The 25,014-nt window shown below is 47.5% G+C and overlaps 1 protein-coding gene across 1 annotated transcript in view; it reads left to right on the plus strand.

The window, feature by feature from the left end:
- cdkal1 (CDK5 regulatory subunit associated protein 1-like 1) overlaps positions 1-25,014 on the plus strand; it is a 315,495-nt gene that overhangs the window by 46,605 nt on the left and 243,876 nt on the right. The window contains exon 4 of the mRNA XM_036537880.1: positions 5,212-5,296. Within this exon, the coding sequence (XP_036393773.1) occupies positions 5,212-5,296 (85 nt within the window). The remainder of the gene's footprint in view (positions 1-5,211; positions 5,297-25,014) is intronic.

A 25,014-nucleotide genomic window follows, 5' to 3' on the forward strand; every position in this document is an offset into this window, starting at 1 on the left:
CCGCATTCCCCAAATGCTGACTCACCTCTTATCCGGGGGGCCCGGGGCCCCATCCTCTCCTTTCCCGGCATGCCTCAGTGGCACCATACGCCTGACTCACCAGGGCAGGTGTGATATATTGCTGCTGCAGCGCCACTTTATAACTGCTTTTCCCCTCACCTTTATGGGGAAAACACACCCCCTTACAGCAGTGTGGACGGGAAGAGGATTTAAACAGAGCTTAATGCCCCCGGCCCTAACTTGTTGTGGGATTTCCAGTCAGGTTGTGGAATTGCAGCATCACAGTGAGGCACATCTTTTGGTGTGTGGCCCCCAACTTGGGACAGGGGGATGCCAGCATGCGCTGCGTGTTTAAAAATAAGTGCTGCGATCCTGTGATAATCATCAGTGACATCTTTTTTTAGCTCGGAAGTTAAACAAGCATTTTGCCATTTTGTAGGTAATCATTGGTGGCGACATGTCACAGTACCTGTGAGACATCCCTGCCCATGAGGCATCCAGGAAACAAATTTCAAGCTTCCCAGTTTCACTTCATGGGGGGAGCTGTGTGGTCATTGTCTTCAAGCAGAAGTGCCTAAAATAATGTCCAAATTATTCCTTGAAGTTCTGTCAAATACTTTCTTTATGAATAACCTCTAAACTTCCCCCTTAATCCTTTAAAGCAGCCGAGCTGTTGTTTTAGTGGCTGCTTTGGAAGGAGGATTAGAGTGAGGTGGCTTCAGATCTGAACGTCATGAATATCTACAGTGGTAAGCTGAGAGCAAACAAACACTCAAAGCGTCTGGTAAAGAGCTCCCGTAATGAGTGTAATCCGGTGAGTGCTCTCTACCAGCGTCACCCGCATTGATAATCGTGGGACCAAGGTGTCTGTCATTCACTTTCCCCCAGCGACATTTCAGCCTGGTGAGGTATGTCCGATCTGTGTGGAACTCTCCTCAAAACTTCCCCACGAAAACACAACCCAAATCCAGTGCCATGAGTTTTTTTTTTTCTTTTCGTAGTGACAATATTAAAGCATTTAACTGCGCCAACCGTCTGTAGATGTGGGTGCCATCACTGCCGATGGGAGAATGAGTCTTGGTGTTGGCCACGTTTGCCGTCCCTGTACAGGAAAAAGAATTGCGCTCTAGAAGTTTATCTCCAGCACGCCTTCTCTCTCTTAAGTGTTGCACTCATCACTGATGACTTGCATTTCATTTCTGCTGTCTTCTTTATTGTCATTAGTCGTAATCTGATTGACTCCTAATAGTTGTGTGGTAGCTTTATGTTGTGCTTTTAGCTGTCTCTCTCTGTGCAGGGAAGGGTAGGGAATAGAACAGAGCTACAGTGGTGGTTTGCAGTGCAGGGATACAGTGAAATTGCTTCGTTTTGATCCCCGTGGTGAGATCACCCTTGCTAAAACTGTCTGGAGCAGCCTTTAGAAATTTCAGTGCTCTGACATTTAATGTTTGAAGTTGTCCAAAAAAAGGCAGGGATGTGTTTGACATTAAGATTTGTTCAAGGGGAGGTTATCACTCCATAACACACATATAGAACGACAGTTAGATGCGTTGCCTCTTTCTTTTCCATTTTGCTTGGTCAGTGTTTCGACTTTTTCAAAGTTTGAGTCCACACAGAGTGGACCTAGGTTCTAAAACAAATTGTCTTGGCCCCCAGTGCTGTGTTCTGTGAGGACAGAAAAGAATGAGGCCTGCCTTTAGTTGCAACCTATTTAAGTGGAATACACTTGTCAGGGTTCTTATGGCAGCATTTTGAACAAGCTGCAAGGGATTTAAGGTGTTGTTCACGCATCCAGAAAAAAAGACATGGTAATAAAAGAAATTTTTGCAATACTTAGTAGATAAAAAATGCCAGTCTTGAGAGATTTTTTTATGTGAGGTTGAAGAGAGAGGTCTGGGTCAATTAGAACCCCAAGGTTCTTAACAAGTAGATTAGGGGTGGCTAAGTGACTGTCAAAGTTGAACACAACATTTGCCATGGTAAGATAAGAGTTTCTTGGGCCTAGGGATAGTCTTGGGACTATCATTTTAATTTTTGCTTGAATTTAGAAGCAGAAAGTGTGATAACATCCAGAGCATTATGTCTGTAAGACATGCCTCAGATCTGGAGATCTGGAGATTTTCACCTGGCTTCACAAGTGAGTCTTGTGGAACACCATACCTAACTTCAAAAAGAAGAGGAGCATCTTCATTTAGTTGTACGAACTGGAATCTGTCAGACAAGTAAGATTTGAACCAGGACCATGCACTACCATTGAGATTGAGAAGTGGTACATTCAAGTCTATTCAAGGGGATCTAGTGATGCAGAATCCAGAGGGGCCGTATGTGGGTTGTAACCATGCTGCTTTCGGTCTCACAGGCATGGCGAGTTCCCTTGTGTTGGGGGACCCAGTGCAGAATGCGTCTGCATCGATTCAGCACCGAAGGGTGTGACCCCGAGATCTGACGGTATTGAGCGTGTGTCAGTAGCGGGCTCATCTCCGTTGTTTGTGCAGTAGATGCAGCTCCGGGGGGGAAGGAGGAGGCAGAGCTAAGGGGTGGGGCTCAGCCCGGGAGCAGCGAGCACAGACCTCATCCCCCTACAGCAGAGATCCGGAGGTGGGGTTGGGCGGGGACCGCAGGCTCCCAGGAGAGCCTTCCTGTTTGTCAGGGCCTCAGGTTGGGCGACTGAGATGGCAGCAAGTGGCAGGGGTACAGCTGGGGTGACGGTGACAACCCCTCTAGGAGTCTCCCGCTTCACAAACCCACTTTCATGTCCCCGCTGGGGAAAAGTACAGGCACTCTCAGAGCAAGAGCGCTAGCTACTGCTGAGAGCCACGGACTCTCCCCATTGGCTGCCCGCTTCTGTTTACCCTACCCAGGAAAATCGTACATAGAAAAATTAGAACATAGAATAATAGGCGTGCATTGAAGTTACTCGTTCCTCCATTGCAGCTTCTCGACTCAGCCTAGTCTTTGAAATTCAAATGAATCGCTTTACCAAAAAAAAAGGTCTCCTGTGCTTCAATCATTTTTCACACAAAGGCCGCTGTCGGCTTTGTAGCGAAGTCTCCAAAGCGCTGCGTTTTAGTTGCTTACATGGGGAAAAAGAAGACTCGGGGGGTTCTGGATTACGTTCAGCGCAGGCTGCTTTGGCGTTCTCATCTGGATTTCAATTAATGAGAAGACTTAAAGGGATGTCCTCTGTTCTGTTCAGAACATTCTTGGTTTAGAGCATCCTTCATCTTTTTTTTTAATCCTCCACCTCTATGCTTTCATGGTCTCTACTGCCCCCGCTGATGATTAAAGGGTTAACGTCAGTGTTTACTTGCCCACTGTGCCAGCGGATGGTTGGTGCCGTTTGTTTTAGGGGAAGTTGAAGACTCTGACAGAGCCTGCTTGGTGCACTCCCTCACCTCAGCAGCAACCGCAAAAGAACATCCTGCGTCCCTATTAATTACCACGGGGGGAACTTTTGAACTCGCGTAGCTTCTCTGAGGTTTTTGCAGAACGTTGCTGAGAGCGACGGGAAGACCCTGAGGCCCAAACAATTAAGAGGACCAATGTGGGAGCCCACACTGCAATTTAGAAAATTCTCTTTTCTGAAAGTCTCTACATTGACTTTTTTTTGTTTTTGAGGGCTTCCAGGCCAGAATGGATCAAAGCCTATGGTTTTGGCTGCATTTCTTTGGCTTCCAATCCAAAATGGCTGAAAGCTTGTTGTTTTTGATAATTTTTTTGTCTTATCTGCTCCTGTTTTTCTCTCTTGTGTGACTCTTGACAGCATTCCTTGATTTCCCTCTGAGACCCGCAGCAGCAGAAACACGTTTTTGTTCACAAGCCACTGACCGCACACACGTTCAGACTGTCTGTCATGGCTCTTGGCCTCTGTCTGTGCCAGGGTGGTCACAGAAAACTCATTTCACACCTTTTTGCAGCATTGGTTTGACAGGCATAAACCTGGCAGATTCCTCTGCTCATAAAGTCTAACTATTTGGGTGTGAAATACTTTTCATTAAAGCAAGATCATGAGCTATCCCCACTCTGTCTGCCTCTCACATTATTCACACGTTTTATTAACTTTAGACAGCTTTCACTTATTCACCTCTTCAGTAATGGTACATACTTACACTGTAGATAGCTTAACCAACTTCCCAACTGTGTGGAATGTGAAAGCAGCTGTTTGCCTCTTTACATCTTCACAATAGGAGTCTTACACTAACCTGTATTAGCACTCACTCTCTCACATAATGTATACCAGGTTTCTCAAACAGTGTGCTCTTGACCACAACCCAAAGTCATAGACACCCACCCCATTTGGCTAGAAAAGCTTTTTATTTGTTTTGTCCTTATTATCAGTAATAACTGACTCATGGACTTTTTTTCCTTCTGCTGCGCTCACTTGTTGGGTTTTTTTTTTGTTTGTTTTGTTATGAGGTTACTGCAGGATGTTGCTGCTGCCTCCTGGCACGGTTTAACGACCATCTTAATTGAGTGGGACTCTCCTCCAGACGTCCCTCGGCTGGCCGCTTGCCGTGTTTGTGTGCCGTCTGGCCAATCCACGTTGCCCGCTAGCGCGCTCAGCCATTGTAGGAAGGCCGCTGAGTTCTGCCGAAGGAGCGGAAAATTATTCCGAGTCATTTAAGGCGACGGTCTCTTTGGCTCCCGCGTCTGTTTGTTCCGGTAAGCGTTTTGGGGAACGGGGGCGGCATGAAGAGCGAGCTCACGGGATGCCTGGGGGGCTGAGCTGCCGGTCTGTCCGCTTGCGCGGGCGATGCTCGGTTAAAAGGGGTGCAGTTACTCCAGCGTGTAAAGCTGACCTTTTCCCTGCGCACTCTCGGCTGTGGTTGTGCAGTCGTACCTGTCAGAGTTCCATGAGTTTGTTTGCAGTTCCTTCTTATTTTTTTTTTTTTTAAACCACCGTATACTTTCCATAAACAGCAACCGCAACAGAAAGTCCCCTTTTCCCACGCACCTCCACCCCTGGCCCACTCTCCCCAAACAGGAGCCTGCACTTCCCTCTGCTGAGTTTGGCTGCCAGTGGAGAGAGAGAAAAGATTCTTTCACCCTGTAGCCTGACTGTGACCCCCCCTGTCATGTTTCACAGGCTACACACACACACACGCACACAAATACATTATTTATGGCAGCGTGGAGCGGGCCGAAGGATCCCGGTGTGAGCTGTGATTTTTTTAAATGCATGGCTTGTGACTCTCTCCCCTTTCCCCACAGAGGACCCAGCTGAAGCCGACGTATGGCTGCTCAACAGCTGCACGGTGAAAAACCCCGCTGAGGACCACTTCCGAAACTCCATCAAGTAAGACTCGTCCGCACGGAGAGTGGGGATTCTAACCCACAGCTAGCTGGTCCCATTCCTTGTTTGGTTGCTGCTGTTTTACTTACTGTAGTAACCTGGATTGCCTCAGTAAATATCCAGCTCTGGAAATGGATGACATGTAAAAATTGTAGTCTCTGGCTGAGTCTGTTAAGTAAATGTAATGTAATGGCAATGGCATGCTACAGGGAGCTGAGGTGATGAGCTTAGCAGACGTCCTGGTCCAGGCTGAATGACTTGGTTCCATGTTCAAAATGAAAATGTGGGATTTCCACGAGTTTCAAGTTTCTTAGCAGGAGGACAGCAGAGACATATCACTATCAAGCTAGAATGAGAAACCTTTATGGAAATTCCTAGAAAAGTGTCTAGGGAGTAGACAGACAGAAGGAATAGAGAAGCCCACGGTTTTAGTTGAATCTCATACAAAAGATGTATTACAGACAGCGGATACCAAGAAAAATAAATAGTAAGTCAGCATTGTGGTCTCCATTTGATCGTTTTGCATTTGCCAAACTAGAAGTGTATGCTTCAGCAAACAAGTAAATGCAGTGTTCCTTTATCACCTAGCACTCAGAAGCGGACGCACAGCTCCCTCTGAGTGATGACAGTTCCTCAGCTTCACCACTAGATGGTGAAAAGGCACAGAGAACAGACCAGAGACATTTCTGAAAACACCTCTACGCAAACAGATAACTGCACTTTTCATGCTGAAATCACCACCGAGCTTGTTTCTCTGCTCCCATGTGACACCTCTAATTCGTTTTTGTATCACTTTCAGAGCAGTGTCTGCTGAGTGATTTTTCTCCTCGTCTCCAGAGTGGAGCTGGTTATAACACAGGCTCCTGGAGGTGGCCTTGTTTGAATTTCCTGCCAGTGTGCTTCCTGTAGCCCTGTCAGGGCTGGAAATGAAGGCACTGTTGTGAAATGACTCATGGTTTAGGGCTGAAGAGGTTTTAAGGGGAGACAAGTTTACTCAGTGTTCTTCTATGGCTGAAACAGAGAGGAGTCCAGCCATGTTTGTTTACCTTGTCTGCGGAGCGCATGGCTGCCAATGTGCATGCAAAATTTCAGAGAGCTCGGGCAGGGGTGGGAGCTTTGCGCAGTGAACACTGCCAGAATGAGGTGTCACTGTGGGGGACACCAAACAGCACAGAGCAGGGTGGTCTATAAAGGGAGGTTTCCTTTAATGGGAGCAGCTCCGTTCTGAAGATTTCATTCATGTCACACAAAGGTGCAGTCTCTGTTAGAAGCGCGTTGGAGGAGTTCCCGGGCAAGTGGCTGGCCGTTCGTGGAGCTGCTAATTAAGAAACTAATTGAAGTGAGAGGATGCAGCCTTGGGCTGTGGGGCTGCAGATCGCTGCCACCTCTAATCTGCACCCAGCACTGTCCCCCTGGGACCACAGGGGCTGTGTGTGCGTGTGTGCATATGTGTGTGTGTGCATACGGATATGCGTGCGTGCATACATGTGTGGACATGTATGTGTTTGTGCATATGGGTGTGTGTGCATGTGTTTGTTAGAGTATGTGGAAAGGGTGTGTTTTGATTTTTTGCATGCTTTTTTTTTATTTGGAGTTGTAGGGGTATATATGGCTTAGTTTGTTTGAACGGTGAGTGGGTGACTGAGTATCTATTTGGATGAGGAGTAAAAGTGTGTAGGTTATTTTGCAAGGGGTGTGAGTGAATGCACGCATTGAGTGTGTCTGTTTGGATGAGGAGTAGGGGTATTTGTGGGATAGATTGGTGCAGCCTTAGCTGCAGCCGTTGAAACATAATTGACATTAATTACATTTGGTATCATTCAAAACTATTATAAAGCACAAATGTCTGTTTATCTAACAAAAGAAGACACGTATGTGTGCGTCCGTGGGAGGGGTCCCTCTATACATTAGAAAATATAAAATGTGAAGATAGCTCTCACCATGTCCAGCAGGTTAAGTGCTTATATAAAGTCATCCACTTCTTTCCCCCATGAAGAGCACTCTGTGGAAGACTACCTGCCCGGGCTTGGGGGCATGACTTTGTCCTGGCCGTGTTCTGCATGGGCTCCGTGCAACAGCTGTGTGGCGTGCGGAATCCCCCTCGCACCCCTAATTCACAGCAGGGTAATTTGATTATGTTTTGGAACACTGCTTATTTTCAGCCATTTTCTATGTAAATGATTAAAAATGTTCTGACGGCAGCACGGGCTCCTCGGAGAGCACAGACCCCTAACTCATTTGCATAAAAACTGTCAGATTAAAGCAGGAACTGCTTTGCATTTTTATTATTTTCTCCTAATCAGGGCACGTGCGAAGGTGAAATATGCCCATGGCGCAGGACGCTGGGGTCAGGAGGAGGCGCATGGGGAGCGGGGCGAGATGGCTCCCCCGCAGCCCTGCTGCTGATTTATAGGCACCTAGATTTGCAGTCAACTTTAAGCCCTTTCAGGTGGAGGAGGAGGAGGTGGAACTGTAGTTGGAGGTGGGGCTGTATCTGGAGGTGGGGGGAACAGTGCAGCAGGAGCAGGATTGAGGAGGAGGTGGAGCTGGAGGTAGGGATGGGCCTGGAGGTGGGGTTGAAGCTGGAGCTGGAGCTGAAGCAGGGGATGGGGGTGGCGGATAAAAGTGGGGATGGAGCTGGAAGTGGAAGTCTAGGCCAGACAGACACATGTAGCAACAGCAGCAGAGCAGCTTGACTGTGAGAATATTGATGTTGTCCTTCTTATGAAAGCTTGTGCATGCTCGCTCTGTGACCCCCCCCATGACCTGCGTGGCTCAGCCCGACCCCCTGCACAAGCTCTGTTTTAGGTGATCCTTTTATGACCTCAGAATTGAGGCTTTCATTTCTCTCCCACACTCAAAACCCAGCCTCATGCTCAGCTGGTGCAGACCTGCGTTTTAGATGAAGGTGGACATTTGTCCCTGATACAGGTGAGAGGTAAGAAGGGACACAGTCACAGAAATCAGCCCCACAGCCTCCAGTCCCCCATCGCCAAAAGAACTTGCAGTTAAAAGCTTCAGTGTGCATGCGCTGTGATTAGTCTCTGAATTGGGACCCCCCCCACAGGGTGCAGAGGGGTAGGACAGTCTTAAGACGTTCTGTGCAGTGACTTTCAGACAACTTTAGTCTGGCAGGAAGTACAAAAGTTCCGTTTTGTTTCCAAAAGGAAAGTGGCACAGTTAAAAAGTCCCCCATCTTAAGACAAAAAGCTGTGTTTATATTTGCCAAACTCATCAGGAAGCGCCTTATCTGATTGGGAGTTCAAACGCCTCCCGTTCGCTGGCCTCACACCCCGACAGTTGGAGATTCTTCCTCTAATCACAGATTGCGATAATTTTACACATTGTCTCCAGCGTCTCCCGAGTAATACAAATTGACTTAAAAACTGAGCAGCGCAATCTCCTTAATCCTAATGAATATGCAAATAATATTGAATTCCTTGGAATAATGGGGGCCTTTTCAAAATTACACAGTTCAATACTTTGAAAGGGATTTCCATAAAAAGGCGGCGCACAGCGACAGATCAGAAAACATCCTGCCGCGATGCAAATGCAATTAACGCCCCATTCAGTTGCCGCAGCCCCGGCGTCAGCACATATCTGCAGGTCTCTCCCTCTGCCTTCTCAGTGATCGTCTGTCACCTCTCGCTTATGCGCCGGACAAACACAGCAGGTCGCGGCGGTCTCCAGCCCGCTGAGGTGCGTGGGTTTTGAGACACAAGCCAGCATCGTCCGGAGGGTTGAGGGGATTGGAGAAGTGAATGTGCCTCCCCCCCCCAATCCCCCTGCCACGTGTTACGGAACATCCTCCTCCCAGCATGCACTCTGTTCTGGCAGCACTCCCCTCTCACATGACCGGGGTGCCTCTCGGTGGTGTGATGGGGAGATGGCACAGGGTGACTGTGGCACCCAGCACGCTGGCCGCTCCTTATGCCTGGTCACACGCTCTCCTCACCCCGTGCTCTTGCTCGCACCTCCCCCTCCCTCCAGCTTGCCCACAGAGCGCACCATTGTCCCCCGCCCTGGCTGGCTTGCTGCTTGGTGCCCAGTGCGTCCCAACATCCCCTGGCCGTGACAAGAGATGCCACCAATGTCTTACACAAATGAGTTTTGAGACTAGTCCAGTCTGTGACTCTGAGTGACCAGGCTGACACATTAGAGCTCAGAATACTCTTTTTTTCCTCCAAAGAGAGGCGCTTTTACCGAGAGCCTTCATTGCTGTGATTATGTTTCTCTGGCTTTCATCTCCTTCAGTCATAAAGATCCTCTCATGAGAGGGAGCATGGCGCGTTCACCCCCCCTCCCAAACCCTGTTAATCCCCTCCCCCGTGCCCCACGGTCTCTGCACAGAGGTGAGGGCCAAATCAGCCTGATCAAAAAGAACATTCAGAGACATCATGTGCTGTAATACTCACACCAATTGGATTAGTGGTGTTAGTGGTTGAGCTCACCTGCGGCTCTGCTGCACCCACAGCATCGCCTGCTGACTGCAGCGATGGAATGGGATAGGTCTGTGGCAGAGTGTGTGTCTGTCTGTGCCTCAGTGTCAGTGTCAGTGTTTCACTTATGGTGCCTCTTTCTCACTCTGTCAACAGTCCCTTAATAAGACAGAGTGGTCACTCATGTCACCAAATGGCACTCAGCTAATGGATATATGCCGGAGCGTACACGCACACGCACACACATGCATACACAAACACACACATAAGGACATTTATATTTTCACACATGCACAGACACACACATACCCATGCAGAGACACACACACACCCTTTTCCTGCTGTGTCCATTCACAGAGCTGGTCTGTAGGGGGCAGCGTGCTCTCACAGTCTCTGAGTGGGCCTGCAGTAGCAGGGCCAGCTGCGCAGAGATGCAGGGATTGCGCGTGGCTGCTGGAGGGAGCAGGGAGAGCGGTTGTCAATGGCACTGCAGCACCCCTCCCATGTGGAGATAACCAGCCACAGCGCTGTGTTCACATCACTCCACCAAACTGGCTGTCCGTGCACCTGGTCAAGCAGGTCACTTCTAGCTTAAACCCAGCTTGCAGGTAAGTGCCTTCCCATTTGTAAACTGCCTGGGTTCCGTCACCCACTGCAAGATTCCTTTTCTCTATTCCCCTCCTCTCCCCTCTCTTCTCCTGTCACCCCCTGCCCCTTCAGACAATAGAGCTATGTGGGGGGCTGTGGAGCAACTGTGGAGCTCAGGCCACACTGTCCTGATCTGTTTGCCTAGAATGCATTCCTGCTGTGTGGATACTTGTGACTGCAGCAGGACTGGGTCTGACCACACATCAACTCCTCCTGATGAGTCTCTTACTGTATAGAAGGGGCCGTTTAGGGCTGACCGCTGTATTGCCACCAAGTTCCCCCCAGAGGTCAAAGATTGGCGTGCGTTCAAACAGAGGTTTCATAGAAGGAGCAGGGAGTGCTAATATATAATACTGGCCCCTCAGGGCCTCGTGGCGATAAACAACATTGTTCCATACAGAAATGTATTGGAAATTACCGCTGATGACATAAGCCCAGAGACCAGTTCTGAGGTCTCAGTTTCATCCAGGACCCAGTAAAAGATGTAATTTATGTTACAATTGCATTAAATATGCATGAGGTAAAAGTCTCTAGCCATGTGAATTCCAGCTGCTGGAAGAAACGGATCTCACTGGAGTCGTATGGATTGGGACCTTTGTTTTTTCCTGTTTCTGTAGAACAGACCTGCTGTGGCCAGCTCCAGAGTCATCATTACTGCTGATACTGTATATAGGTGTGGGTGTTCCACAAGGTCGTGTTCTTGGATCACTTACATTTCTGTTAAACCCATCGTACACTTTTGGATGTTTAGCCACTGGGGTACATATTTGGCATTTGGTGTCTGCAGGATCATCAAACAGAATGTTACGGTAAAAGGCATCATCTTCACCTTTTTACCCCTGTGGTTGAAGGGAACGCACCTTGAACTGAGAGGTTTGAAACCACAGTGGTGATTGGTTTGATGTTGCCATGATCCACTGCAGACATCCAGAACATCTCGCTGAGTGCAGTGTGTTGCTATCAGATCTGTAGGACAAGTTTCACACACTCAGTCAAAACACTCAGAGAGTATGAAGCAACACATTTTACTTAGTTACTTAAGTTAATATAGTTGTTTAAATGACCACAGATTAGGCAGGTACTGCTGCTATGTCAGGCCTTCAAACGCAAGCCTCCTTGATCCAATGTCTTGTATGGGGAAATGGCTGCCCGTAGTAGGAGTAACATTTTACCATATCAGTTGAACCCTTCAGATCTCTTGTGCTTGATGACTGCAGACCCCTGGATTTGCACACACCCCCAAGGGATCAGATGGTTGTGTGTTTTTCCCCCAAAGGCAAAGGGCCTCTAATTGATTCATCAATACTGCACCCCTTCAACCCCCCCCTCCCTGCTTCAGTCTGAACAAGTCTGTCATCTCTGCCTAAGATTGTTTGGTTCAAAGCAGGTGACAGGCAAGCATGTTTTTTTCTTTAAAGCACTCAACAGAATTCTGAAAAGAATTACCTCTCTGAAAACATGCCTGCCGGGGAAGCATCTGGGCTAAATGTCCACGGGGTATTCAGGATGTGCTCAGCTCAGACACATACCTGTATTCACCTGTGTTGGAGCTGTATATGGCAGATGCTTCACGTCCATTCCTAGCAAGTAGTGATGATGTTTTAAGTACTATAAAGATCTAAAGAATAAGAAGGGAATGGGCACGGCATGGAGAAATATGTGCTGGACTGGGCGGACTGATGCTCTAAGGAGGACATGCGCCATTGGAGGAGAAGGCTTGGAAGCCTCTCTTTCGTCTGTGCTCATCAGGACCCTGGCTCCCTGAGAGCCGCCGTGCGGCAATAACTCAAGCAAACCTGACAATCACGCCAAAATAAATGAGTTGAGGGGTTTAAACAAGTGCACTGGGGTTTCAGCAGTCTTTTATCACTCATTTAAAAAGCTGGAAAGAAAACAATATTTATTACTTTTGGCGATAAGGGGCTTCAAGGCACCAAGCTCTGTACTGTAGCGGGGGGGGAGGGGAAAAAAGACTTTCACCTTAATGAGATCTAATTTTTGGAGCAGAGAGGGACCGCAGAGGAGCGTCCTGCAGCTTTACGAGACTGCTTTTTCAATGAGGTGTAATTTAATTTGCAGGAGATGGAAGGTAATAATGAACCCAAGCGTTATTAATGATGGAGACTGAGGGGGTCTGTGGGCCACGTCGTGCACCCCCCTCCCTCGTCCCCCAGGTGGATGTTACATCCCCTGTGCCCTGCCAGTAATCGCTCTTGGCACGACCGCCCTCCCACCCCCACAGATCTCTCCCTCTACGATGCAGGGGTGGGTATAATCGCAACATGGCTGGCGGGGTTTGAAGAGGGGCGGAATAGGGGGCAAGGGTCCACCCTCTCTCACAGCAGGCAGTCACTTCCATCTGTCTGACGGCAGGCCCGCTCCTGCTTCAAACTGTGCGAGCCGTGTCGTGATTAAAGCCGTCTATTTGTCAGAGGGGCAGAGGTCTGTGGGGAGTGCGCTGATCATTGCTGGGCCGCAGGGGGCACACAACATGGCTGCCCTTCCTGGAACTCCCCACGGCGACAGGAAGCAATGGGTCAGGTGATCTTCCCTGTTCTACCTGGGGCAAGAGGAACGCAGATATGAGGCACATCTCCATATTATCATCATCATCATCCATATTAATCGAGCCTGAGCTGGTGTTGCCAAGTGCCACAAATGACCTCAGGGAGGAGTTCATTTGGAAGTGGCGAGGGACAGATTTGACTTCCCTCTCTCAAGTAACCAGAGGAACCACAGGCGATCATTTCAAACCAAGCGTTCCACTCCGAGAGCAATTTCCAGCCTAATGTTGACTATCAAAATCATGATTTCATTATACAAATAAAGAGAGACCCATTAAATCTGAACATGTTTTTTGTAAATATGCATTCTGTAATATTTGTCTTTTATAAGTGGTTTGCTGCAGGCTCAAAAGCCCTAAATAGCTTTTTCTAGAGTTGCCAGGATCAGTGAGTACTTTGTGAGGCTGTGCTTGTGGTGTGAGATTTGAAGAAGCACTGCCTTTGCAGAAATGCCTTTTGTCAGGCTGGGCCCTGAAAAGAAAATGTTTGGTTGCCAGGTTACGTTTATAAACAAAGCTGTGGTCCGGTGAAGAAGCGGTCTGGTAGCTGGAAATGTCGAATAAGTGAAACAGACACGTCCTCAGCGGAGCACTGACAGGGGCACAGAGAAAGCCTTTAATTCAAATCTTCATGATCATTGATAGCTGTAAGGTGTCTGTAATGAGGGAGTCTGCAGTTCTAATACTTATGTGATGTATCCAAGTTCAGTCTGGTGTTTTGTTCCCCCCCAAGAAAAAGTCCATCAATCAAATAGCTTTGAGAGTGCAGCCTCTCATTGTTATAAGACCACAGGTCTTGCTGCAAACGCATGGTGTTTGCATGATAGACCTTTGCACAACAGACCTGTTTGATGATGTGAGTGATGGATGATAGGGCATGATGTACAGCTAGCAGAAAGAGCAAATGAACCTCCTGTCGCTGAAACCCCAGGTGCGTTGGAAGGACGGCACCGACCCCGATGGCATGGTGACTCGCTGTTCCCCTGGCATGTTTGGAGATCAAGCCACTCCATCCCCCTGCATCGATCTTGCCATTATACGTGCATGAAATTAGCAAGCCGTGGCAACAACTTTTTTTTTTTTTTTTTTTAAACCACCATTGAAATGCGATGATACTGACCTTCATTCACATCAGGCTCCTGACCAATCAGCAGAGTCACTCTGAGGGTTGTGTTGCTGGTGCTACAGCGGTGGACTCAGATCGTTATTGACAGCCGGTAAATAAGCCTTTACATAATGATTCATCCAGAGGCATTGCAGAAATAACTCCTGTTTTTCCTCGGGGCGTCACCTTGGCTCCCTGGCTCTCCCCGCTCTCCCCGCTCTCCCCGGTATGGGAGATTGATTGCAGCTCTGGCCCGCGACTTCACCCGCCTTTGAAAGTTAACAGTTGTTAATGAGTTTAGCCCCCAGAGCGAATGATTTTTATCTTGTTCAGTAACCGGCACTAATTAGCTTCAAACGGCCCGGGCAATGTCGGGCGGCGACACCGCCGGGGACCGTGCCGAGGAAATGCGCGTCTCCTCTCGTTAGTGCCCCGGGACCAGGTGGGTCTCCATTATAATCACGAGTTTGGATTTGGTTGGAGAAGCTTGCGGAGGTGACGGATTTCTGCATGATGGTGATGACCACAGGGAAGGTTTACAGTTAAATTGTGTAGGTGATCACGATTTGGAAATTGGTGTTGCATTCTGTCATAATAGCAGATGTTAGTGAAGGAGTAAAATGTATATAGGATATGTTTACTTATCAGCACTTAATGGATTGTCTGAAAATGAAAGGTTTTGAAAGTTAAGTGGGACAAGTGTCAAATATAAGTAATTCATTATTTATCATTTGGCACACCTGATTGCAACTTGAGATGACATGACATCACAAGGCTGGTCTTAAAATGATACAGTGTATCAAATACAATGTTTTGGGAGAGTGTCTTTTCTTGGAAAGCAGTCTCTCGTCTGGTTTGGCTGGCAGAATTGGCTTGCAGTTCATCGACGCCCACGTATTGCATTCACGTGGTTTCTGCTTTAACTCACCTTTGAGATCAGATTGCTTGGCGTGCAGGTGAACAGGATGAATTGCACTCACTGATCTCCAGTCAGTGTCTGTCCTCAGTTGATCTGCAGTCCAGTGTGGCACTGTGTGCGGGAGTATGTGCCACATGACAGTGCATCCGCAGTGCATCACAAACAGCTGCTGCTACTGCTGATGAAGCAGGGAGAACTGAGGAGAGTGTGTGTGTGCAGGCCAGTGTGAAAGAAAGTGTGTGTGTGTGTGTGTGTGTGTGTGTGTGTGTGTGTGTTTGTGTTTGTGTAAGTGGGCTACCTTAGTGAGCTGCTCCCCCTCTCCGCTTCAGCTTTGACAGCACTCTTCTCCTGTTGAAATTGATCTGGATGTGCTTGTGTAGAACATCCAGACAGAACATCAAGTCTCCAGGCTGAAGAGGCCATTACTCACCACCAAGAGAGTGTGTGGGAAGGAGAGAGTGCATGTGTGTGGGCCCCCCTGTGCTTTATCACCAGCCCAGACTCCTCTGGAAGAATGCTCCACCTCTTCCCTTGACCTCCGCTGTACGGGATCACTCCACATTGACAGCGTCAGGAGGAGTGGAGGGGAAACAGACTGGAGAGTGCTGGCCTCGGTTCTAGAAAGTTGTGTCTGTGTGAGCAGAGAAACAGGCTGACCTCACTAGCAGCTGAAAACAGGTTCATCTTTTTCATCAATCCCATGCACTGCGGTGGCGTTCCCCTTGAAGCTGCCTTGGTGCTTGTTGAAATGTTGAGTCTTATGGCCTGGCTGTACAGTATTTCTCTCCTTTGGTCGTGAATGTGAAGGGATCTACTAATACTACAAAAATGTATTTGAATACATATTGAATTTAACTATACATTACATGCAACTATACATATTGCTGAAATCAAATAAGTAGGCGCACTTGACATTTCAGATGTGTTCGAGTATCTTGTGGTATATTTTGATGATTACAATTCTATATTTTTATAATTAGTTATATCATTATATACTGTATTCCTCTCTGCATTTTTTGAACAGTGCGTTTTATGAAGCACTGTACATTTCTAGCTTGACTGTTCCTTTGTTATGCTGCATCATCACTGTTTATTAAATTGGTGATTTTGCTTGCCTGCTGTTGGCCCATGTTTGCATTAAAACTGTTTGGTGAATTAAAGTGAGATGATAGATTAATTTTCCTGTTGCCTCTGAAGCTCCTCAGTCTTTGCTGTTCAGAGTTTTTGTTCTCGCCCTGCTTGGTGTGTGTGGTGGCAGACAGGCTTCTGCTGTCGAGATAGCAGGACTAAAAAGTCTGAGGAATGGAAATGGCACAGCGCGTGCTCAGATGCTTCTGTCAGGCGCTTGGAGTCCGGGCAGCAGCACCCCACGCCACCCCCTCTGTGTAGCTTTAGAGAGGCTTCACCGAAATGAAACGGTCAGGCAAAGAGACATGCGGTAGATTTTGCAGTTTCATCACGGGCCAGTTCGGCACTATGCGCTGTGTCAGTGCATGGTCTGATGTTTAAGGTGCTGGAAAACCTGGAAGCACTCCAGATCCCAGAGCCTTAATGAAGCAGTCTGACACCGCTCTCCTGATTTCCACCTAAGCCCAAATGAGACCGGTGTGTGGTGGGAGTGGGTACTCATTTCATTTGTCCGTGGGTGCTAAAGTGACTGACGATTGCTAGGTTTACAGTGGAGTGGAACCAGCTACACTGTGAGTGTGCGTAGATCACACCACTGCCAAAAATAAACAACAATGCTGTGTAACCAGGGACAACACACCTATTCAGCACGGACATCTCTCCACTGCCTTTGGCTGTAATTAGAGTGATCAAGGGAGCGAGTGCTTAACAAATCATAGCCCAGCAGAATTGCATTCTTATGAATGTTTGTAAGTTTAATAACTCTCTGCCAGTATTTGCATACATTTGAATATAACGTTAATATTTATGAACGTGTCTGAAAATCCGAAGTAAATTGATAACAGCCACGTTAGATAAAAGATTTGGAACAGACCCGATGTGACTGGATGTGAATGATGCGCATGTAAAGCCAAGGTAAATACGTGCTTGTCTGAGACGAGCCTGATAAACTTTTAGAAAAAGAGGGTTGAAAATTGGCGGGAGGCATCCTGCACTGTCTGACGGCGCAGATTGGGTGTCCATCATCTTTTGGAACGGAGCTTTGGATTGCCTCGGGGGAGTGCGCCGTAGCAAGCGAGGTGCTAATGTGAAAGGCGGAGCCTTGCGAAGTGTGATCATTGGTCCGTATGACCCCTCTCAAGTTACATCCACTTACCAGGAGACAACTGGCTCATATTTCGATATATTTAATCAGAGTGAGATTTGAAGAACATGCTCAGGGTCAGTTATTGCTGTCAGTGAATGTGCTTCTGGCCCAACTCAGCTGCAAGAGCCACCCATACCCCATCATCTGCAGGTTATGGGTGAGGACGCATCCTACTGCAGGGCCCACTGACAGGCTTAGCGGTAACACAGCTAGATGTCTTGATGGCCGTGGCACTAACAGAGCTGGGCTTGCTCATGTGTGTAGTTGTAACAGAGCTGGGCTTGCTGATTGGCGTAGCAATAACAGAGCTTGGCATGCTAACGGCCTTAGTGGTAACAGAGCTGGGCTTGCTGATGTGCGTAGCAGTAACAGAGCTGGGCTTGCTGGCGGGCAGTAGCAGTAACAGAGCTGGGCTTGCTGGCGGGCAGTAGCAGTAACAGAGCTGGGCTTGCTGGCGGGCAGTAGCAGTAACAGAGCTGGGCTTGCTGGCGGGCAGTAGCAGTAACAGAGCTGGTCTTGCTGATGTGCTTAACGGTACAGAGCTGGGCGTGCTGACAGGCCTAGGGGCAACAGAGCTGGGCTTGCTGGCGGGCAGTAGCAGTAACAGAGCTGGGCTTGCTGATGTGCTTAACGGTACAGAGCGGGGCGTGCTGACAGGCCTAGGGCCAACAGAGCTGGGTGTGCTAGCGGGTGTAGGGGTAAGAGAGCTATACTCATGCAAGGGTTAAATCCTGTGATTGTGAACTTGTGAAGCTTCAGATGACTTCTTGCGCGGTGACCTGAAATGGGTCACAACAGGATGTGCTGGAACTTAATACTGCTGGCTTAGTTTGGGAAAAGTATAGAAATAGCTCTTCACTGAATTTACCTTAGGAACCTGGAAACAGGTGCACAGAAGGAAATGGAAATCAGCTAATTAAGAAAGTTGATACTACTTTTTCAGCTTGTTTAACAGAGATGATTATGCTAACGTATTCAAGCTTGTCTCCGCATAATAGAGAAGTTTTATTAATCATTGTGTGCTTGTGTGTGACAGTAAATATACATAAATACATGTATTTATCGTGATACATGTACTTATCATTTGATAAGTAGGAAATGCCAAAATGTACCATTTAACAACCTAGGATTTAGTTGGAGCATCAGTTTCACACATTACAGACCATTGAACAGAGCAACCATGTGGCCATGTTTGAGTACAAAGGCAGACCATCTTTCTTATGCAGACTTTGCTCATACAACTGGTATATGTGTGATTACAGCAGTAGGTTTTGAGGTTTGTTTCACTCTCTGGTCATGCAGTAATTTGCTCAGCACAACCCAGGAGAGCAAGGGGAATCATGTTCACTGGTGCAGGGTGGTCATCTTCCACTGCTGCTGCTGGCCAGGAGCTGCTCTCTCCCACTGCTGCTGCTGGCCAGGAGCTGCTGTCTCCCATTGCTGCTGCTGGCCAGGAGCTGCTGTCTCCCATTGCTGCTGCTGGCCAGGAGCCGCTCTGTCCTACTGCTGCTGCTGGCCTGGAGCTGCTGTCTCCCAGGAGCCGCTCTCTCCCACTGCTGCTGCTGGCCAGGAGCCGCTCTCTCCCACTGCTGCTGCTGGCCAGGAGCTGCTCTCTCCCACTGCTGCTGCTGGCCAGGAGCTGCTCTCTCCCACTGCTGCTGCTGGCCAGGAGCTGCTCTCTCCCATTGCTGCTGCTGGCCAGGAGCCGCTCTGTCCTACTGCTGCTGCTGGCCTTGAGCTGCTCTGTCCTACTGCTGCTGCTGGCCAGGAGCCGCTCTCTCCCGTTGCTACCAGTGTATCTCTTCACTCATTTTTAATAGCCCTGATGTCTTTCATCAGGGAATCGTTTGCAAACGGGGACCACCGCTAATGACTAAGGTCAAACAGAGAAGCCATAAGTGGCAGCCACTGTAAGTAAAAAAAAAAACTGAGCATTTAATAGGCTGCGGTCTCCCATCGCTTGTCAGGACACAGTGATGGATTTATTACCCCCTCCATTATGCTACAGCCATCCGCATATGGTGATTTAATTCTCTATAACCTAATACCCCCCTGTGCTTCTACCAGTCGAGCGTGAGAAGCCTTTAAGATAATCCTGCGTAGACTTGGCCAGCAGTACCCTTTAGCTCCAGGGCCTGTATTATTATTTAATACATTTATTTTAGGAGAGGGGCAGTAATCCTTCACACCTGTTGTTCAAATGAACTTCACCAGTGTCTGTCAACAGCACAGTCTAGTTTTGATCGCCTCTGTGAGTGGGAACGGTTGCAGTTGTGGACCCAGCTGCACTGTGTTGATCAGTCCAGTTTGTTGGGCCGGGGTCCAGTGTTCCTTCTGGAAACTTGTGTGCTCAGCAGAACAGAAGTCTCCTTACTATATTCTCATGCTCCTTCCCCTGAAATAAAAGGAAACGTACCAGTTGGAGCTGTGTGTTTAAATGAATGACAGTGCGTTATCTCCATCTCTCTGGACTGTTTACAGTATATTCTCTTATCGAAGGAAGCTCTGTTTACACAGCAGCTCAGTGGCAACAGAATCACTTTGGGTCATTGGAATAAACAGGGAAGGGAGGCTTGGTCCCTTTTTCATTGGACTGCTTTCAAAAAACACCCCAGAGGCAAAGAAATATCTGTCCTCCCCTTTTTGGTGAGCTTGTGCAGACCCTGACAGGTGCTCCCACAATGCTCTGCAGTGGGGCCATTTGGGGCAGATGTGCTCCGGGGGCTCCCAGCGCGGAACCTGTTCTCCTTACGAGTGTAGTGGTGTTGTTGTCATTGTAAATGTTTGCATGAAATCTCGTTTTTTGTGTGTGTTTTGTTTTTTCTCGGGGCAGAGGACAGATGGCAGACAGTGCTAATCTCTGAAATCTGCTGTTTACCTGCAGATGTGAGAGAGCTGGCGGGCAGATGCCTGTCTGTTTACTCTGGGCTGCCATAGCCGAGCGTGCCATGCACGGAGGATCCTGGTGGCGTGCAGAGAACAGGTTCACAAACTGACGAATCTGGCATTTTTTTTCTCCGTTGCTCATCTGTTAGGTTAAGAGTGGCTGTTAAGACAAGGGCTGTTCCTCTTTAACCCTTGCTTGTGCGGTAGAGCCATTCACGTGGGTGTCAGGTTGTGCACAATCATAGAGAAATCGCCTCTGAAAATGCATCATGCTACCCAAGTCTGCAGGTGTTTCACAAATGTGAAATTCTTCATCTGAAAAGTGACTTGGAGTGAATCCAGTGAATTGAAGGAACATAATCACAAAACAAGTACAAATGGGCATGGATCCAAGATACAGTAATGACAGTAATAATATTAATAGTGCTATGCCGTATTCGAGCAGCTGTTTAATAGAATATTATTGCAACACAGTGACAAGACACAAGTGTCTAATGATTTATATTAGAAATATAGAGAATTGAAGGAATTTCAAAAAGCAGTGGATGTTTTATGGCATTATAGCTTAAAGATATGCACCCTTACTTTGTACAAATATGAAATTATTGGACTAATTTGGCCTTTTTACAAGGCGTCATTTTCAGATTACAGCACAGGTAGTTGTACAGTTAAGTCTCAGATTTGATTGGCTTAAAACGTAGCCAATGGCTAGCTGGAGCTACAAAATGATTAGCTATTTGGAGGTTGAGAAATGGGCATCATGTTTTGTGGTGCTTGTCCTGTCTGTCCCGACAGCAAAGCCATAGCCAAACCGCGTGTGACAGAATGCCCTGTGTGTACCATCTGCTGCTCCAACCCCCGGCTACAGTTACAGACCTAGTTTGAGAAACAATTTGCAACAAAAAGCTATCTGGTTCTGCCTATTCACAGAGGGGATAATGCTTTATCTCATTAATTCCCCAACCTTTACGAGTCATCTGTTCCTGGGAACAATCCTTTATTGAAGGGCAGTGGCTTGGGAGAGCCACGCTGGCGTACGGGAGGCCGGTGGTCACACAATGGGCATGTGCCTCATGGGAATGCTCCCAGGACCGCCTGCTTCCGCTCCATTCTGTAACGGTACAGGCAGGCAGGCAGAAAGGCATGCTCGCAGGTCATTTTTCCAACAGAGCTGAGTGTCTGGGGTGTACTCAGATGGCACTCACCCCTGTGCCTGTCTTTGTTTGGGCTTGGTGCTGCCACTATAGGCAGGGGTATCAATGGGCACACCTCAGAGAAAGGACTAGAACCCATCTGCTGGAGGAGGGTGTGCGCTGGGATAAGGGTTTGGGGTGGCAGGGGGGATGACATTTGCCTGTTTAATCCTGTAAAGCAGGTGTTTTGGTAGCGAGTGCTGTAAAAGCAAGAGGTGCTGCCATTTCTGTGTTTGCCGACATTAAGCTTCTCCATGCCCTGAGGGATATAAGATGACTCACCAGGGTGAAGTCATCCTGGTAAGGTGGGCATGAGTATAGCAAGAGGCAGAGGTAGCGCAGGGTCTGGAGCGTGGTGAGGGGTGGGCGACACACAGGAAGTGATCCAGGATGACAGCAGGTGACCCCTGACCTTCAGCACCCTGGGGAGGAAGCAGGGGTAAAGGCTGGTAAGGAAGATGCTCAGGCGAATGGGCCTTGTTAGCGGGGGGGGGGGTTGGGATGGGCAGGCCAATTCCGCCTGGTTTCTCCAGGAATTCTGCAGGTCTGGGCAGTGAGGCAGGAGCTGTGGCTCAGGGCTGGTGTCTCTCCTATCACTGCCTCCCAGAATCGCCTGCCTGCTATTTACTTTAATAACACAACGTTCACGGTCCATACACCCACCCACACACGACAACATCTCCCAGGCACTTGCTCATATTCCCAGCCACTCGTTATGCCCTGGGCTCCTTTTAACCCCCAAGAGGGGAGGTTTGCACGCATTCACTGGAGAGGATGTCCACCATTGTTTCTCCAATGACTGTCTGACCGATGCTCCTCGGGCCATGCATTGAAAATGTAGGCAGGATATCAGCTTTACCTTTATGTTGCCTTAAGTGACACTGACAGTATTCCTACTCCTAATGGCAGCGCAAGAGCAATTCCTCTGATCCAATTAAGTCAGTTAGATCACTTGAATAGAAAGGCCCTTCAGTTCCCTCAGTTGGTCAAGCACTGATTATGAGGAAGACATACCACACAGCAAAGCTTGTCTGGTCATATTTTAGGTTTAACTTATGCTGAGGTGTATTAGCCTTGCTTTAAAAGGTTGGGATCTGCACTGACATGTCTCCACCCTGCTTGGTGTGGTGAGCTTTGGGTGGATAGTGTACATATTAACCCCACCTTTCCCCCTCACACCAACAGAGCTGAAAAAAAAGACTGCCCTTTAATTATATACCTAATGATGCCCAGGCCTAAGGCTTCTTGTAAGGACCACTCTCAGCTGTTCCTTCTTGTTGGTTTTGATATGAGATGAAGAGAAACTTTTCCAGACACATAAGCAGTGTATCTCACTGGGTCAGCTCTGTGTCGAGGGTGTTTTACTGTACGTTGATGACAAAAATAGTTCAGTTTCATTTTGCAGTGTGGTGAGAGTTTGGAGATTCTGTTTAATTCCCACAATGCAGTACCCTTTCATGTGCTGAAATCTATGTTCATTTATCTTTCTGCTTGCCCTTTAAGCATAATATCACAGACGCGGTGGTGATAAATTGCTTTTCTGTTAATTGGTAAAAAGGTGTGTTGTGTACAACTCTGACACTATTATTTAGTACGCTAGCTCCAATTTTCAGTCTTACCACAGAGATCTGCAGCAAAACGGATATCCCAACCCTAACTCTGTAGCTACTGTGGTAGGTTTACGGGATGCTCAGCTCTCTGAAGGGCACACAGCAAATATTCACCTGTAATAAATAATAAATGCTGTGGCATTATAAAGGCGTGCTCCCTTATCTTTTACACCTGTAGACCGGTATGCCTGAGTAAGAACTGCAATCCCAGGGCCATTTCACAGAGGCTACCGCACTGTTTGGGGTTGTGTTCTTTAACACATTGTGTCAGTTACATGTGTTCCATTATTCATTGAGTGAGCCTCCCTGCTCTTTTAATTGTGGCCCCTTCCTGTTTATTTGCACAGCCAGGTCCCTGCTGAATCCATTTTACTGCCACGCAGAATCAGGAGTGGCAAATTAAGCAGCTGTTCCAGGAGATGATGAAGTTTACCATTAGAGTTTATTTGGCTCTCGTTTAAAATCAGCTTTTAAATTTCAGCTGGGTTTGAAATTGCTTTGATTGTTTTAAAATCTTTAAAAACAGCTTAAGGAGCTGGGATGATTAAAAGAAGATGTGATAAATTATTGAAAGTGGTTTTGTAGCGTTGTAATAGGAAATGTAAAATCTGAAGGCTCACCTCCCCCTTTTAGTTACTGAAAATGAAGGAGTACTCTAATTAGTTTGCCCTATTTGAAACTTGCGGTTTTTCTGCTGTCCACAGGTGGGGAAATCAGCTTGTTCTTGTCAAATGAAGTCATTTATGATGATTCTTCAACTCTTTCTCTCCATGAAATCAGAGGGACAAGTCCTTGTACATGTCAGTTTCATATCAAAATTTGAAGGAGACTTGGAGTATCAGAGAGCTGAAGTGAATGCTGTCTGCATTCTGTTTAACATGCACTCTGGCTGCTGGAAAGGACCGCACCATCCACCTCCATCAAAATGCAGCAATGCAAACAACTTCTCTTCTTCAGATCACTAACACAGTGGGGCTGACTCCAGATTGTGTGGAGTACCATATACAGAATGCAGTGTCTTTATGATTTTGCTGTGGTTTTGATTGGTTGTTTTGAATCCAGTTATAGCATGTCCTTTGTGCTTGTTCATGGGCTTGTTTGTGAGCACGGTTCACTCACCTCAGTTAATTCCTTAAATTGGACAGTACACTGCCTGGCCAAAAAAAGTTGCACACGCTAATGTTTTGTTGGACCGCCTTTAGCTTTGATTACGACACGTTTTCGCCGTGGCATTGTTTCGACAACCTTATGCAACGTCACAACATTTATTTCCAGAGTTGCATTAATTCTTGTGTTGACGACAGGAGAGTCAAACCACTCCGTAAAGTCTTCTCCAGCACATCCCAAAGACTTTCAATGGGGTTAAGGTCAGGACTCTGTGGTGGCCAATTCATGTGTGAAAATGCTTCCTTATGCTCCCTGAACCACACTTTCCCAATGTGAGCCCAGTGAATCTTGGCATTGTTGTCCTGGAATGTGCCCGTGCCATCAGGGAAGAAGAAATCCATTGATGGGATAACCTGGTCATTCAGTACATTTAGGTACTCAGCTGACTTCATTTTTATTGCCACATAACGTTGCTGAGCCTAGACCTGATCAATTGAAGCAACCCCAGATCATTTGCTTATTTAAATCCAAACGGCAACTTTTTTTTAGCCAGGCACTGTATTTTCCCTGAATGCTCTGTGCATTAACTATGGACTCCTGGCTCCAGAGCCTGAGTGAAGAACGAACTGAGATGATCAAACCGTTTCTTAATTGGACCGGCAATCAGACCATCTCTCCCTTTTCGCCACGACATGTTTGCTCTGTGATTCTGGCCTAACGAAGCACACATTACTAATGCATAGCTTTATGAGACGCACCATTTCCAGAATGCCGGTTTGATCTGATTGAGTCGAATTACATGTATGCATTAAGTTTAAACACAGGTGCCTTTCTTACCGTTGGCAAAGGTTTCCTTTCCATGCTTCTCTCCCCTGATTTGCTCCTTTGTGGCCTCTAGAGGGTAACTGACTTTGGGATATGCTAAAATATGCAATATTTAACACAGTTTTCTGTCTATTCTGTTCTTTTTCTGTGC

Source organism: Megalops cyprinoides, chromosome 10, assembly GCF_013368585.1.
Source record: "Megalops cyprinoides isolate fMegCyp1 chromosome 10, fMegCyp1.pri, whole genome shotgun sequence".
Taxonomy (NCBI): Eukaryota; Metazoa; Chordata; class Actinopteri; order Elopiformes; family Megalopidae; genus Megalops; species Megalops cyprinoides.